The 16,281-nt window shown below is 37.9% G+C and overlaps 2 protein-coding genes and 1 long non-coding RNA gene across 5 annotated transcripts in view; 1 reads left to right on the top strand and 2 right to left on the bottom strand.

The window, feature by feature from the left end:
* The window catches only part of LOC140811387 (uncharacterized), a 34,671-nt gene extending 19,151 nt beyond the window's left edge, over positions 1-15,520 (bottom strand). For both annotated transcript variants that reach the window (XM_073169230.1, XM_073169229.1), the window contains exon 1: positions 15,394-15,520. The gene's annotated coding sequence lies outside the window, so the exon portion shown is untranslated. The remainder of the gene's footprint in view (positions 1-15,393) is intronic.
* Positions 215-8,482, bottom strand: LOC140812702 (uncharacterized). Of its 2 annotated transcripts, XR_012113739.1 has the most exons (4): positions 8,354-8,482; positions 7,768-7,827; positions 1,067-1,126; positions 215-484 (listed from the first exon to the last, which is right to left on the bottom strand). It is a non-coding gene; the product is annotated as an uncharacterized lncRNA (long non-coding RNA). The 2 variants fall into 2 exon arrangements; XR_012113738.1 differs by having other exon boundaries at positions 215-1,126.
* On the top strand, positions 13,629-16,187 carry LOC140811108 (B-box zinc finger protein 20-like). Its single transcript, XM_073168983.1, has 3 exons — positions 13,629-14,622; positions 15,278-15,685; positions 16,077-16,187. Exons 1-3 carry the CDS (start codon positions 14,389-14,391, stop codon positions 16,185-16,187), a joined length of 753 nt encoding a protein of 250 aa, XP_073025084.1. The 5' UTR covers positions 13,629-14,388.
* Positions 16,188-16,281: the final 94 nt, after the last annotated feature.

Genomic DNA, 16,281 nt, shown 5'->3' with positions numbered 1-16,281 from the left:
TACATGGCTACAAGATAGGGATGACTCAGGTAACAAAGACTGACTTATTCAAGCAAAAATATAGGCTACAAATCTGTAACTAATCTTGGAATGCTTCAACTCAAGTATTTGTTTTAATTTAACGACCAGCTGGAGTAAAGCCCCTTCCTTTGGAGTTGAATTGACCTCTACCACCTCTTCCATTTCGTCTGTCCTCGTCCGCTGTGGCGCCCCAAACCTCGCCACGTAATCATACAACATGTGACGTAATATGCATAAAAATTTTCCTTTTCGACGACGTAATAATATAATGCATATACGACAAAATAGTGCAATCACCACACTATTTACGTCAATGCAGCAGAAACAGTATAATAAATACACACATACAACTCAAATAAGACAATAAACTATACTGCCTCTATCTACTATCAACTACAGGACTGTTTGACTAGACACACCTAGTCCTTCACCACTATCATGTCTCACAGCATAGTCCTGTAACCTGTCCAACAGAAACAGCCCTCAAAGGGTGAGCATATACAACAATCATCATCGTAATACATAACAGTTATATTAACAACATAAAATATAACTGAAATCATAATAGAAATACCCCCTTTGCCGTTTCTGGACAATCAGCCAACAACCTCAACAACATCACAATGCAACAACATCGACGATACGTCGCACCCCAACACCGGCGACAGCAATATCGTCGAACGAACAACAACATCGACGATACGTCGCACCCCAACACCGGCGACAGCAATATCGTCGAACGAACAACAACATCGACGATACGTCGCACCCCAACACCGGCGACAGCAATATCTTCGAACGAATAACAACATCCACGATACGTCGCACCCCAACACCGGCGACAGCAATATCGTTGAACGAACAACATCAACGTGACAACATCAACGAGAAGTCTCCCAACAACGATAGTCAACAATATCAACAATAATAAACAACAACAAATATAATATCAAATCACCCAATTCCGGTGATTTATCATCGTTCAACGCAATAGTATTCATCAATACTAAACATTAACAACATATGCTCGTACGTCAACACGTACCTGATAATCGAGTATATATAAAATCTGGCTATTTCTTTGATCCCGAGGCTTGTGACGTATCTAAATAATTCAACAATAATTATCAGATTATTGTCACCGTATCAACACAGTTATAACAGCCTCAATATATAACATCAAATAGCCCAACAACAATTAATTCAACAAAATATAAAACTCGATTATAAATTATTATCGCTCAACAATTTAATATTCTGGTGTATTTAATTCACAATACTACCATCAAATACACCCTAATTAATTAACTTCAAATAATAGGCTATTTTACAACATCCGTCAAATTACGAAAACTTTATATCAACGTGTAGCCTATTCTTCGTAGACTCCAAATATATAATCAGAATTAATAACAACTGACAAACAACTCTCCAATCTCAATCCAACGATTAAAAATCCCTAATTAAAACAAATTAGGAATAATTCAAAACAACAATACAATAATCTTCTCTACTTCGTTAAAATCATACATTATTCAACAATCTTCAATTTTAGTATGATTTAACAATTTATCGGATTTATTCCAGAAATCGACGAATTTCAAACATCACCAAAAATATGAAATTTATACCTCTAATCGAAGACCTCGTGTCAACGATCCTAAAACTGAAGTCGGTTCGTCGATTGGATAAACCGATAAGTCGCACGATCGAAAAGAAAATCAAAAACCGTATACCGTTTTCTTTCTTCTCTCTGCCTCGCTCTCTCTGTCGCTGTCCTCTGATGAATTCGGTGGAATTCATATTTGAATGAATTCCACCGACTCAATGCAAATTTTCTTTTTTTTTTATTTTTTTATTATTATTTTTTATTATTATATTATATTAATATATTAATAAAATAATATAATATAATATAATATTTAATATTTAACATTTTAACATCGGTATATCTCTTTGCACCAGTCAGACGACAAAATTTTCCAAAACTCAAAACATGAAACTTCTATATCTTTGAGTTTTCTACGTTATATCCAAATTTCAAATCATTTGGACTTCATATGACCAACATATGTCATATTTCTATCGTTAAAAATCATTAATTATTTAGTAATCTCACATTACTAAATCCATAACTTGTGATATTTAATTCAGGCATTACATTTCTACCCCCCTTAAATGAATTTCGACCCCGAAATTAATCAACAACAGTAATAAACATGCATATATAAAGATACGTCATACCATCAAGATAAGTAGGGGTAGAGCTCCCTCATATGCCGCTCTGTCTCCCAAGTGGCCTCTTCGACACCTCTATGCTCCCACTGAACCTTCACCATCGGTATAATCTTACTACGAAGCTTCCGTTCAGATCGATCCAAAATACAAACTGGTCTCTCAACATAAGACACATCAGGATCTAACTGAACCTCAGAAATATTCAATACATGTGAAGGATCCGGCTCATACTTCCGCAACATCGACACATGAAATACATCATGAATACCAGATAAAGATGGAGGTAGAGCCAATCGATAAGCCAAAGTGCCTATCCGCTGCAATATCTCATACGGACCAACATACCTCGGTGCCAACTTTCCTTTTATACCAAATCGCACTGTGCCACGAAAAAGAGACACTTTCAAAAATACTCGATCGCCCTGCTGAAATTCTATGGGTCTCCGTCTTTTATTTGCATAGGCGGCCTGTCTATCTTGTGCTGCTTTCAATCGTTGTTGTATCAATTTTACTTTTTGTTCCATCTCATGAATCATATCAGGACCGGTAACCGCAGCTCGATCAACATCATCCCAGTATAACGGAGATCTACAACGTCTCCCATACAATGCCTCAAATGGAGCCATCTGAATACTACTCTGATAACTATTGTTATACGCAAACTCCACCAATGGAATAGATGACTGCCAACCAGATTTAAAATCCATGACATAAGCACGCAACATATCCTCCAGCGTCTGAATAGTACGTTCAGTCTGACCATCTGTCTGAGGATGATAAGCTGTACTCAATCTCAACTTTGTCCCCATCGCAGTCTGCAATCCTTCCCAAAAATGAGAAGTAAATCGAGGATCTCTATCAGAAATAATAGACACTGGAATCCCATGCAACCGTACAATCTCTCGTATATACAACTGTGCCATCGTCAAATACGTACTACTCATGCTATAGGGTATAAAATGTGCAACTTTCGTCAATCGATCAACAATCACCCAAATAGCATCAATAGTTCCAGTGCTTCTTGGCAAATGAGTCACAAAATCCATCGATATGTGCTCCCATTTCCAAGTCGGTACTTCTAAACTTCTCAATTCACCTCCGGGCCTTCTCCTCTCAGCTTTGATCTGTTGACAATTGAGACATCGACGTGCAAAATCAATCACATCACGTTTCATTCCCTTCCACCAAAACTGAGAACGTAGATCCTTATACATCTTCTTGCCACCAGGGTGGATAGAATATCGACTACAATGTGCACGCCGCAACAGACCCTGACGCAACTCAGATATATCAGGAACTACCCATCTATCATTCATCCTCAAACTGCCATCATCAGCCACTCTAAAACGAGTATCTTGTTTCTGAGAAACTAACTCCCTCCATCGATGAACTCTCTCGTCTGTCATCTGTGCATCACGAATACAACCATATATATCAGGTTCAGCTAATAAGGTAGATACCTGGATAGGAGTTGTCGAGATATCAAAATCATATCCCAAGGAACAACAAGACATCATCATAGCTGATAAGCGACTCACATCCTCTGCAGTACAACTCACTTTACGGCTCAATGCATCAGCTGTAAGATTGGCTCGACCAGGATGATATTCAATCTCACAATCATAATCCTTCAGCAAATCTAACCATCGCCTCTGTCTCATATTCAACTCTGTCTGAGTAAACAAAAATCTCAAGCTCTTATGATCAGTATAAATCGTAAACGAGGTACCGTATAAATAATGTCGCCATATCTTCAAGGCGAAGATAATGGCTGCCAACTCCAAGTCATGCACGGGGTACCTTGTTTCGTGTGGTTTCAGTTGTCTCGAAGCATATGCCACAACATGTCGATCCTGCATCAAAACACATCCCAAACCATGTAATGATGCATCAGTATAAACAACAAACCTCTCATTTTCTGTAGGGATTGATAACACCGGTGCAGTCGTCAGTCGGTGTTTCAACTCTTGAAAACTCCTCTCACATGCTTCAGACCAGTGAAATCGCACACCTTTCTGAGTCAACTGTATCAAAGGTCTAGCAATCTTTGAAAATCCATCGATAAATCGACGATAATAACCTACTAAACCCAAGAAACTACGGATCTCAAGTACAGATGTAGGTGCAGACCACTGTAACACGGCTTCGACATTCGTTGGATCAACAGAAATCCCATCTCTTGATATAACATGACCCAAGAAGACCACTCGATCCAACCAAAACTCACACTTACTGAGTTTGGCATACAACTGTCTATCTCGCAACACCTGTAACACTGAACGCAAGTGTCCTGCATGCTCAGCCTCACTCCTTATTCATCAAACTCATGAACACAGCTGGAGCATTCGTCAACCCAAACGGCATAACTAAAAACTCATAATGCCCATATCTGGTCCTGAATGCTGTCTTCTGAATATCCTCCTCTCTAACCCGTATCTGATGATATCCTGACCTCAAATCAATCTTCGAATATACCGAGGTTCTCTGTAACTGATCAAACAAATCATCAATACGAGGGAGGGGATATTTATTCTTAATCGTTACCTTATTCAGCTGTCGATAGTCAATACAAAGCCGCATCGTTCCATCTTTCTTTCTAACAAATAGTACTGGTGCACCCCAAGGCGATACACTAGGGCGAATGTATCCCTTGTCCAGCAAGTCCTGCAACTGGGCTTTCAACTCTCTCAACTCTGCTGGTGCCATTCTGTAAGGAGTACGAGAAATAGGGGAAGTACCTGGCATCAACTCGATCCCAAACTCCACCCCACGAGCTGGTGGGAAGCCTGGAATCTCATCAGGAAATACATCGGCAAACTCAGCAACTATAGGTATGTTCTCTATTCCCACCTCTTTCTTCTTCTTTGTCACATCTACAGCACAAATAAGATAACCCTCATGCCCATGCTCCAATAACCGAGACATCCGGATGGCAGATACCAACGGAACACGGGGACGAGAACCCTTCCCATAAAATGTCCAACGCTCTTTCTCATCTGTATAAAAATATACCACCCGCTGATAACAATCAACTGTCGCACAATATCTCCTCAGCACATTAATTCCCACGATACAATCAAAATCAGTCATCTCTAGAATAATCATATCAGATCTCAGCTCATAGCCCTCATAAGAAATAATGCCATCTGATATCATAGATACAACTGATATATCAACTCCAGAAGGTGTCGAAACAGAAAGAGGCATAGACAATGGAGACGAGCGCATATGATGCTCAACCACAAACCTCTTCGATATGAAAGTATGCGAGGCACCAGTATCAATAAGAATATAAGCAGGATAAGAACATAAATAACACTTACCCGCTATCATCTCCTCTCGTGCCTCCTCTGCCTGCTCTCGTGTCAAAGCATACACATGTGCCTGAGGCGGACCAGCTCCCTGCATACGTGGCTGTCCTCCAGAAGGTCGCGGTGTAGACTGCTGAGGCTGCCGTCCTCCTCTCCCTGAGGATCTGCCTCTATCACTACCGGGCTTTCGCCGTCCCTCACGACTAGGACACTGTCTCGCCAAATGACCAACACCGCCACACTCAAAACATGTGATCTCAGTCTGCGTACAATCTCTAATCAGATGAGGTCCCCCACAACGAAAACATCTCACTGCTCTGGACTCCCCTCTCTGCCCCTGAACAGACTGAGAACTGCTCCCACGACTCTCAACACGTCGTGAATCAAATCGACGCTTCCCAGATGATGCTGAAGAAGAAGATGAACCTTTCTGATATTTAAAAGACTGTCCCTGCGGTCGCAATGACTCCCTAGTCGGCTCTGATAATCGTCCCTGAGCCCCATACTCCTGCATAACCAACTCAGACATCTCAGTCCTCGTCACTGCATCCTCAAATGATACTGGGTTATTTGATTGCACACGATCAAATAACTCTAACTTCAACCCTTTCAAGAAATGCCTCATCTTAGCATGAACATTCGTAGCAACATGTGGTACATATTTCAGCAATGTAGAATATCGGGTCTCATACTCAGCAACAGACATACTACCCTGTCTCAAATCCTCAAATTCTTTCTCTTTCTTTTGTCTGGCTGCTATAGAAAAATATTTATCAAGAAAACGAGATCGAAACACATCCCAATCAACAGTACGGCCCTGAGCTCTCAATCCGGCCTCAGTCGTCTGCCACCACAATAATACATTCCGCGAAAGCTGAAATGTAGCCAATCGTAACCAAGCAGACCTAGCACACGGTGCGGTCACAAATATCTGCTCTATCCTCTCAATCCACTCCTCTGCTCGCTCACCAGTCTCAGAACTATCAAATCTCGGCGGAAAATAACTGCTGAACTGTGCCAAAGTCAACTCACCAGGTAATAAAGGCTGATCTGCAGGTGCCTGTCCCATAGGAGGAGGTGGCAATGGATTCATCTGTCCGAACCCACTGTCAACCTCATCTCTTTCCTCGTGTGGATGTACCTGTTCTCTAGCTGCCATCACTGGAAATCAAATTGTTAATCATAACATTTAACAATTACAATCCAGTAATCATCATCACACCTTTCGCACGAAAGCACATGCAACTAAAGAACAATCAATCACATCGAGAAATAATCAATAACAAGTCAAATGCACAGACATACGCAGATAATATCGCCATCCAACTCCCTCATCACAAACCCAACTCCTAACCATCCCAGACATCTAACATATGCTCTGATACCACCAAATGTGGCGCCCCAAACCTCGCCACGTAATCATACAACATGTGACGTAATATGCATAAAAATTTTCCTTTTCGACGACGTAATAATATAATGCATATACGACAAAATAGTGCAATCACCACACTATTTATGTCAATGCAGCAGAAACAGTATAATAAATACACACATACAACTCAAATAAGACAATAAACTATACTGCCTCTATCTACTATCAACTACAGGACTGTTTGACTAGACACACCTAGTCCTTCACCACTATCATGTCTCACAGCATAGTCCTGTAACCTGTCCAACAGAAACAGCCCTCAAAGGGTGAGCATATACAACAATCATCATCGTAATACATAACAGTTATATTAACAACATAAAATATAACTGAAATCATAATAGAAATACCCACTTTGCCGTTTCTGGACAATCAGCCAACAACCTCAACAACATCACAATGCAACAACATCGACGATACGTCGCACCCCAACACCGGCGACAGCAATATCGTCGAACGAACAACAACATCGACGATACGTCGCACCCCAACACCGGCGACAGCAATATCTTCGAACGAATAACAACATCCACGATACGTCGCACCCCAACACCGGCGACAGCAATATCGTTGAACGAACAACATCAACGTGACAACATCAACGAGAAGTCTCCCAACAACGATAGTCAACAATATCAACAATAATAAACAACAACAAATATAATATCAAATCACCCAATTCCGGTGATTTATCATCGTTCAACGCAATAGTATTCATCAATACTAAACATTAACAACATATGCTCGTACGTCAACACGTACCTGATAATCGAGTATATATAAAATCTGGCTATTTCTTTGATCCCGAGGCTTGTGACGTATCTAAATAATTCAACAATAATTATCAGATTATTGTCACCGTATCAACACAGTTATAACAGCCTCAATATATAACATCAAATAGCCCAACAACAATTAATTCAACAAAATATAAAACTCGATTATAAATTATTATCGCTCAACAATTTAATATTCTGGTGTATTTAATTCACAATACTACCATCAAATACACCCTAATTAATTAACTTCAAATAATAGGCTATTTTACAACATCCGTCAAATTACGAAAACTTTATATCAACGTGTAGCCTATTCTTCGTAGACTCCAAATATATAATCAGAATTAATAACAACTGACAAACAACTCTCCAATCTCAATTCAACGATTAAAAATCCCTAATTAAAACAAATTAGGAATAATTCAAAACAACAATACAATAATCTTCTCTACTTCGTTAAAATCATACAATATTCAACAATCTTCAATTTTAGTATGATTTAACAATTTATCGGATTTATTCCAAAAATCGACGAATTTCAAACATCACCAAAAATATGAAATTTATACCTCTAATCGAAGACCTCGTGTCAACGATCCTAAAACTGAAGTCGGTTCGTCGATTGGATAAACCGATAAGTCGCACGATCGAAAAGAAAATCAAAAACCGTATACCGTTTTCTTTCTTCTCTCTGCCCTCGCTCTCTCTGTCGCTGTCCTCTGATGAATTCGGTGGAATTCATATTTGAATGAATTCCACCGACTCAATGCAAATTTTCTTTTTTTTATTTTTTTATTATTATTTTTTATTATTATATTATATTAATAAAATAATATAATATAATATAATATTTAATATTTAACATTTTAACACCGGTATATCTCTTTGGACCAGTCAGACGACAAAATTTTCCAAAACTCAAAACATGAAACTTCTATATCTTTGAGTTTTCTACGTTATATCCAAATTTCAAATCATTTGGACTTCATATGACCAACATATGTCATATTTCTATCGTTAAAAATCATTAATTATTTAGTAATCTCACATTACTAAATCCATAACTTGTGATATTTAATTCAGGCATTACATCCGCGTTGGCTAAAATAGGCTTGGGCATGTTCAAGAAATACATTTTTTTTAGCGTCCAAGGCTTGTTCATGTCCCTGAAGTCACAAACTGACCAAAAGAGAGGTAAAGTGGTTTAGAAAGCATAGCTAATCGAAAGTTCTCATACATTGGCCCCAAACCTCTAGCAAATTGAAAAACTTTGTCAATGTCACTAACATGCTTCTTGATCGCAGCAAGCATGTCACATATTGCCTTGAATTCTCTCATATACTCATCTACTGCTTGTGACCCTTTCTTTAGCAGTCATTAGTAGATGTTTTAGATTTCCCTCCTTTTCAATAGTTTCCGGACAGCAAGTGTTCTCCAAGAGAAGACCATAGCTCATACGTTGTTTCAGCGTCAAGATTTAGGTCAAGGGTATCTTTTCTCATCGTGCCAAGAAGCCAAGAGAGAAGAAGACCATCATTGACAATCCATGGAGAATAGTTCTGATGCGATCAAGGAAGGTCAAGCTCCGAGGAAGGTGTGGGACTCTTTAGAGTTGCCGGAGGGACCAATCATGAGAGGGTCAAATGAAGAGATTCAAGAAAGTATTGCATGGACTCATAAGCAATCAAAAAGAGCTTACAAGCAAGATTCCAAGCCTCGAGGGAATCGTGATACATGAGAGTGAGTTTGGAGACAATATGAATGTTACTGAGCAATGTTGATGGACTAGCTCCGCAACGCCAAGGAGGAAGTGCCGCAGCGCTACATTATAGTGCCTAGGCACCAGGGTCGGCGAAGCAACTAACGTCTAGGCGCTACTTAACAAGCGCCACAACACTAAGTCTGCGAGCGGAGCACGAATTACGGGCGCATAGGCGCTACTTGAACAGCTCCGCAACGCAAAAATTATATTTTTACCTAATTTAGGTCCTAGATTATTTGGGAACTTATTTTTTATTATCTTTTGATATGTAAACAATATATGGACGAAATTTGACACACTATTGAGATTATCTTGGGTTTATACAAATATTTTAAGTTTTCTCTCAAACTTTTTCAAAGCTTTTGCTTTGTTCATCAAAATCAAACTTATCAAAGTTTATAATTTGTGGCGTTTGTCAATCGTTCTTACGCGGGTTGTCAAAGACGAGTTCTTTGAAGGTTCGTTTGAGTGTCGATTGTTTATTACTAAACCACATAGTTTAAGGGTGAAAATCATGCATTACTTGATTCAAAAGAACATGATATCACAACATGGATCCTTAAACGTTATTGAATTGAGGGCATAATTGTATACCGTGTTTGCCTTTCTTGCGTACGAGGATTCATCATTTGGTACCAGATCTTCTGGTTCCTCTTTGATTCAAGTATATCGTTTGATTATCATATCTGTGTTAATACTTTGTTTTTTTCCAGATCTGATTTGTTCTATCATTCTTCGCCTTTCGTGAATCTGTGATTCTCGAAATGTTGTGGATTTTTTTTTCGAGTTGCAACCTCATTCTGAAATCAAAAAAATAGTACAAAAATTTCGAAATTTTGCTACAATCTGGTTTTGGTATTTTTTTGCTATTCTCTTGTGGGAGCCATATTCAAGTGTCTCTCATAATAATAAATAATAAATAAGTATTTCAAATTGCTTGTTTACGCAGTCCAAGTGAGTCGATCATAATTGTTCACGAGTTAAACTTGCTAGTTTGATATACACAAATACAAATCTTGAGCACTTTTGAGAGAACTCTCAAATTCGAGTGAAAGTAATGAGTGCGAGTGAATTTTTTTTGAAGTGACTAGTGAGTATTGGAAGTGAGGAGAGGAAAAAGGAGGAGAGATAAGTGAATTTTCTTTGGAGTGACCGTGAGCATTCAGGTGAGGAATATATTTTTATTCTACTGACATTTTCTTGCATGTACCATGTCTGAAAGAAAAATGAAGAGCGAGGTAGGAGATGAAGTGAACCAAGGACTTTTTAATGTCCAAATGGAGGCGTTGTTCGGTCATTTCAATAGGATGATGAGGACCCAATTGGAGCCCTTACATGAGAGGTTGGATAAGCTTGAAGGAAGCACTGGTAGTAGAAGGTCTAAACCTAAGAATGTGGGTAGAGAGAATACGATGATGAATTTCATTTGGGAGGTGACTATGAGAGCCAAATGAGAGTTGGGGGAATAAATAAAGGGTGATAGAGGATTTGGGAGAGGAAAAGAAGAAACAGTACGGGGTAGGTACCACAATGGTAATAAGGTATATGAGAATATGGGTAGCATTAAGATGAAGATCTCATCGTTCCACGGTAAGTCTGACCAAGAGGCTTATATAAAATGGGAGAAGCGAGTTGAGGCTACTATGGCTTGTTTTCTATGTGGATTAAATAGGGAAATTCAAGATCAATTGAAGCTTAGACACTATTTAGATATAGATGAGATAGTGCAGATTGGGATAAAGGTGGAGCAACAACTCAAGAGGAGAGGAGTTGGCCGCAGCACTCAAGTGGGGAATGCATCAACAATTTGGCGTTCCAACGTTGTTAAATGTGAAGAAGGCAAAGTGTTGGCCAAGACCAAAGCTGATATTAAGCAGGAGGCGTCTAAACAAGGAGTGCAAGGTAAATTTGAAACTCATATTAATCGTTCTAGAGCTATCAAATGCTTTAGGATGTATTCTAAATGACAGTCTATGCGGCCTCATGCCTCGACCGCACCACATATGCATGAAGCGGGTGTTTTAAGCGGCCCAAGCTTATAAAGCGTTGGGGAGACGGGTCGAGGCCGTGAGCAGGCGGGACAATCAAGATTTTTAAGTTGTAGTCAACAATCTTAAAAACCTAGTCAACAATTTTAAAAAGTTAGTCAATAATTTTAAGAACTTAGTCAACAATTTTAAAACCCTAGTCAAAATCAACTAATTTAAATATCAAAACCCTAGCGCACCTCGCTTTCTTTATTTTATTTTTGGTTTTCAATCTCGACTCTCAAGTCTCAACCACCACACACAGCCTTCCGCCCGCCGACCGCCGACCGCAGTCAGAATATTTAGGTTAGGCATTGTATATTTATTATATTACTTTGTTAGCATAATAACATTTATGATGATGAATTTTTATTAGTTGCACATTATCTAGATGATATATTATATTATATGAAGCTTTTTTGTGCTTAACATTATTCAATTGCATATTTTATATAAAAAAAGTATGATTATTTGGATTATATTGCATGATTATCTATAAAAAAAATTACTTAAAAAAAATTCAACCTCCTAAACGGCCGAGGCGATAGGCAATCACGAACCGCCCTGCTACCACCTCCCGCCATTTACAACCTTGGCTTTAGGTGTCAAAGAGTTGGTCACATTGCTAATCAATGTCCAAATAAAATAGTGATGATGTTGAATAAGTATTGGAAGTATGAATCTCAAAGTGAAGGAGACGATGAAGATAAGGAAGATGAGATGCCTGATTTAGAGGATCCTCATGAGGGCTATGAGGCGGTTATGGATGTGGCATTAGTGACTAGGCGTATCATGAGTACCCAAGTCAAGGAAGAGGAGACTAACCAAAAGGGAAAATTTCTTCCATATTAGATGTTTTGTGAATGACAAGGTTTGCAACCTTATTATAGATGGAGGGAGTTGTGCCAATATGACTAGTTGTGAGATGGTGGAGAAGTTGAGCTTGCCTACCTTGAAACATTCTCAACCATATAGGTTACAATGGTTGAATGATTGTGCGGGAGTGAAAGTGAACAAGCAAGTTTTGTTTTGTTTTCGATAGGGAAGTATGTTGGTGAGGTATGTGTGATGTGCCAATGTATGCTTGTCATATCTTGTTGGAGAGACCGTGACAATATGATAGGCGAGTGATGCATTATGGGTTTAAGAATATTTATTCTTTTGTTCTCAAGAAGGAACCAATTGTTTTACTTCCTTTGTCTCCAAAACAAATATTGAGCTTATTACCGTATCTAAAGAACATCTAAATGTTCTTTAAATTTTTTCATGTTGCTATTTTATATTTGTTTAAATTTTTATGTTGCTATTTTATTTTTCTTTAGATTTTCGTTTTTAGACTAAACCAAATCCTGCCAGCCCAAATATATTTAAGGCACACTAGGTTAAAGTCATTAACTCAGAAGAATCAGCTGGTTCGAGGACTTGGTCAGCATATGATCGAGGAAGTTGAGTCATGATCTACGACCAAAGAAAGTGGAAGATGGACGAAACTGTCCGGAGGAATGAACAAAAGACAGATGGAAGATCATCCAAAAACTCTCAATAATTTCATCAACAATTAACTCGAAATTACAGTAAACATTCTCTACAAATTCTAGCCATTTTAGCTCATCTCATATAGCATCTTTTCTAGTTTCATTATCGTAAATTCTTTAGTTTTGGTATATCCCTTCAGTTTTTCTAATTCTAAGTTGTAAAATGTTATTTCAATTCATAATAACATAATTAAATTATATTCTGTTCATAAATTTCTTCTGCAATTTTCAACAGATTCTTCATTTAAATTCTTCACTTTGTTACTTACCAAAAGTGTTAGAACTACCAACGGAATCGAAATCCACATCGATTGATTGTATAAATCAGATTATTCACAAATTTGACCAGACACGTCATCTCAACTTTTATTTACAAACACAATTTCTCCAATAACATTTAAAAAAAAAAACTCATTTTTTGGATCAATAACAGAGTAATTTCATGCATAACTTAAAATTCTTATAAATTAATTAATTGGATCAATTAAATTTCAAATTTTGTTCATATATATATATATAATGCACCGACACGACCCAAGTTAAATATTTGCGCGTCCCAAACATAAAATGTACAGGGAACAAAATTGGATAGTGTGCATGTACATTAGTAACATTACCCAATGCAAAATCAAAATATGGTTCAATAAATGAACAAAATAAAAGACCATCCAATCCTGTACAGCCATACTCCCATCCCATTCCACTGCCAAACAAACCAACATTAAGAATGAAAGGCTTTCGTCATAAATATTAAATATGTAGCTTTTTCCCCTACACTATATATAAGCCAACTTTATCTTTTCCCTACAGAACTATAACAAGATCGTACATGAGTTTAACAATCTATCGAAGCTGATTCATTTGCTCATCTTTAACCCTACAAATGTTGATCGTGCGGTTAAAAAACATCATCTCACATGTCGATCGAAAATAAAGTCTTGATATTTACGTGAACGCCTAGACTAATCGGCCATGTCGGGCTTCAAATTATTTATTTAACTCAAGTGGCAAACTCTATATTCTCTCCTAACAAATGGCATCACCCAAGATTTTGTTGGAATCGTAGTTATTAACAGAGAGAAGCTGACTGCATCTTCTGGACTGGTCCACTCTTACACCCACCCAAGTGGGAGATATACCCCCACTTTGCATGAACTTTTTCAAGAACTTTCTTTGCTATATTCAATGAACACCGATATCTTAATATCTCTTAGCTGTGCTTTTCCAACCCATAAAAGTTTGACCAACCATCACTTCATCTCTCTTAACAATACATCACAATGTACCCAAGAAATTATCCACACCAAAAACAGACACAGTGGAAAACAATGAAGATTCTATGTGATATTTGCCGGAAAGAAGAAGCCTCTGCTTTTTGCCCTGCGGATGAGGCTGCCCTGTGTCAAAACTGCGATATTCGAGTCCACAGAGCCAATAAACTAGCCGAAAAACACCCTAGGTTCTCTCTTCTCCATCCTCAGTTTCAAGACTCACCATTATGTGACATATGCCAGGTAACAAACGTGCACATGTTTCATACTTTTATAACGTCCCATCATTTCATCCAAAAATTTTACACTTGAGAAAATAGATGATAATCACATTGTTAGTCTACAACGTTTTCCGTCAACTGGTTTTGGTTAGCATGCTTAGCAAATTACATTTTCAGTCTCTTTGACTTTTGAAAACACAACTAATCTGATGTCATAATTTTACATTGAGAATCATACCATACTTAAAGTTTGCCAGAGAAAGAGAGGATATTCTCCCGAATCAGAAATATATTTCCTCCTGAATTTGCTTACTATTACGTAGGAAATTGGAAATAATTTCGGAGAATATCTCTTTTTCTTGGGCAATAGCAGTCAGTCATGGTTTTGAGGTAAAATTAGAGCAAAAATCAAACTCAAAGGTTCCGTTTCAAGTAAAATAAAAGACGGTGGCACGTACGACATTTTCTGATAAGAGCGTATAGAGAGTACCCAAAAAAAGACTAGATATAGTTTTTTTTTTTTTTAATGTTGAGGGACCAAATCTACTAACCATTAAACATGGACGACAAAATATACTGAAACGACAAGTTTTAGAGACAAAAATGTAAATATCCTGAAAATAAAACAAGCTAGTTAAGTTAATATCTTCCCAAATTTTCTTGATTGGTTTTCACAGGAAAAGAGAGCACTATTCTTCTGTCGAGAAGACAGAGCGTTACTTTGCAAAGAGTGTGATAGTTCAATACACAAAGCCAATGAACATCCAAAAAAGCACAATAGATTTCTACTTACCGGGGTTAAGCTTTCTGAAGCTGCTGCTTCATTTAATGTGGCAGCCTCACCCAGCGAATCAGGATCAGAAACAAAGACGAAGAATTCCATAGCATGTAAAACTAATGTCCAGTCAAATTTGATGACCAACTGCTCAGAATCATCATCAAATCCTTGGGGAGATAACAATGATTCAAGCCAAGCCGCGGGTCAAGTTTCGACCAGTAGCAAGACAGATTATTTAATGGAGACTTTACCCAGTTGGCATGTTGAAGATTTGATGGATACTTCTTCTCATTATGGTTTCTGCAAGGTTTGTAGCATGTTTCTCGATTTTTTGTTTTTATATTTACCAATCCTCAGTTCCTCACTTAGTAAGAGACTTAAACATCGTTACTTGGAGGAGCAAAGGAATTCAATGCTGCTAAAAAATTCATGCTCGAGTATGAATATGAATATGCCAGTAGTATTTGAGTATCTACATACTTAGTATCTAATAAGATTAGATATGTAAAAAACTCAACTTCAGATAACCACTTACATTTTATTGTGTGTCGAGTGCACAAATTATGTGCTGGAGTGCTAATATATGATACTGAAGTCCAAGAAATTAAGCAGAAAAAAATATTTATCCTCACTTGTTTATAATGTTACAAAACCCTTCTATTAAAGTGCTCGTACACTAATTTTGGAGTTAATTGCAGATTTATGACCAGTTGTCCCTCTTTACAAACGAAGAATTTGAAGGAAATTTTGATGCTTTTGAATCCAAAGATTATACTCCAGCTCAAGAACAAAGTTTGACTGAAGTCTGAGAAAAAGAAAGTGGTGAAATGTAGTAGTAGTAGTAGTAAATGGTGTGAAGAAGGTAGCTTCAGGATTGAAAGTGATTAGTCTACTGCTCCTGAT

This window comes from Primulina eburnea, chromosome 14, assembly GCF_022965805.1.
Source record: "Primulina eburnea isolate SZY01 chromosome 14, ASM2296580v1, whole genome shotgun sequence".
Lineage (NCBI taxonomy): Eukaryota > Viridiplantae > Streptophyta > Magnoliopsida > Lamiales > Gesneriaceae > Primulina > Primulina eburnea.
Note: the sequence above shows the minus strand (reverse complement) of the source record. Positions and strands in the feature narration are given on the sequence as shown.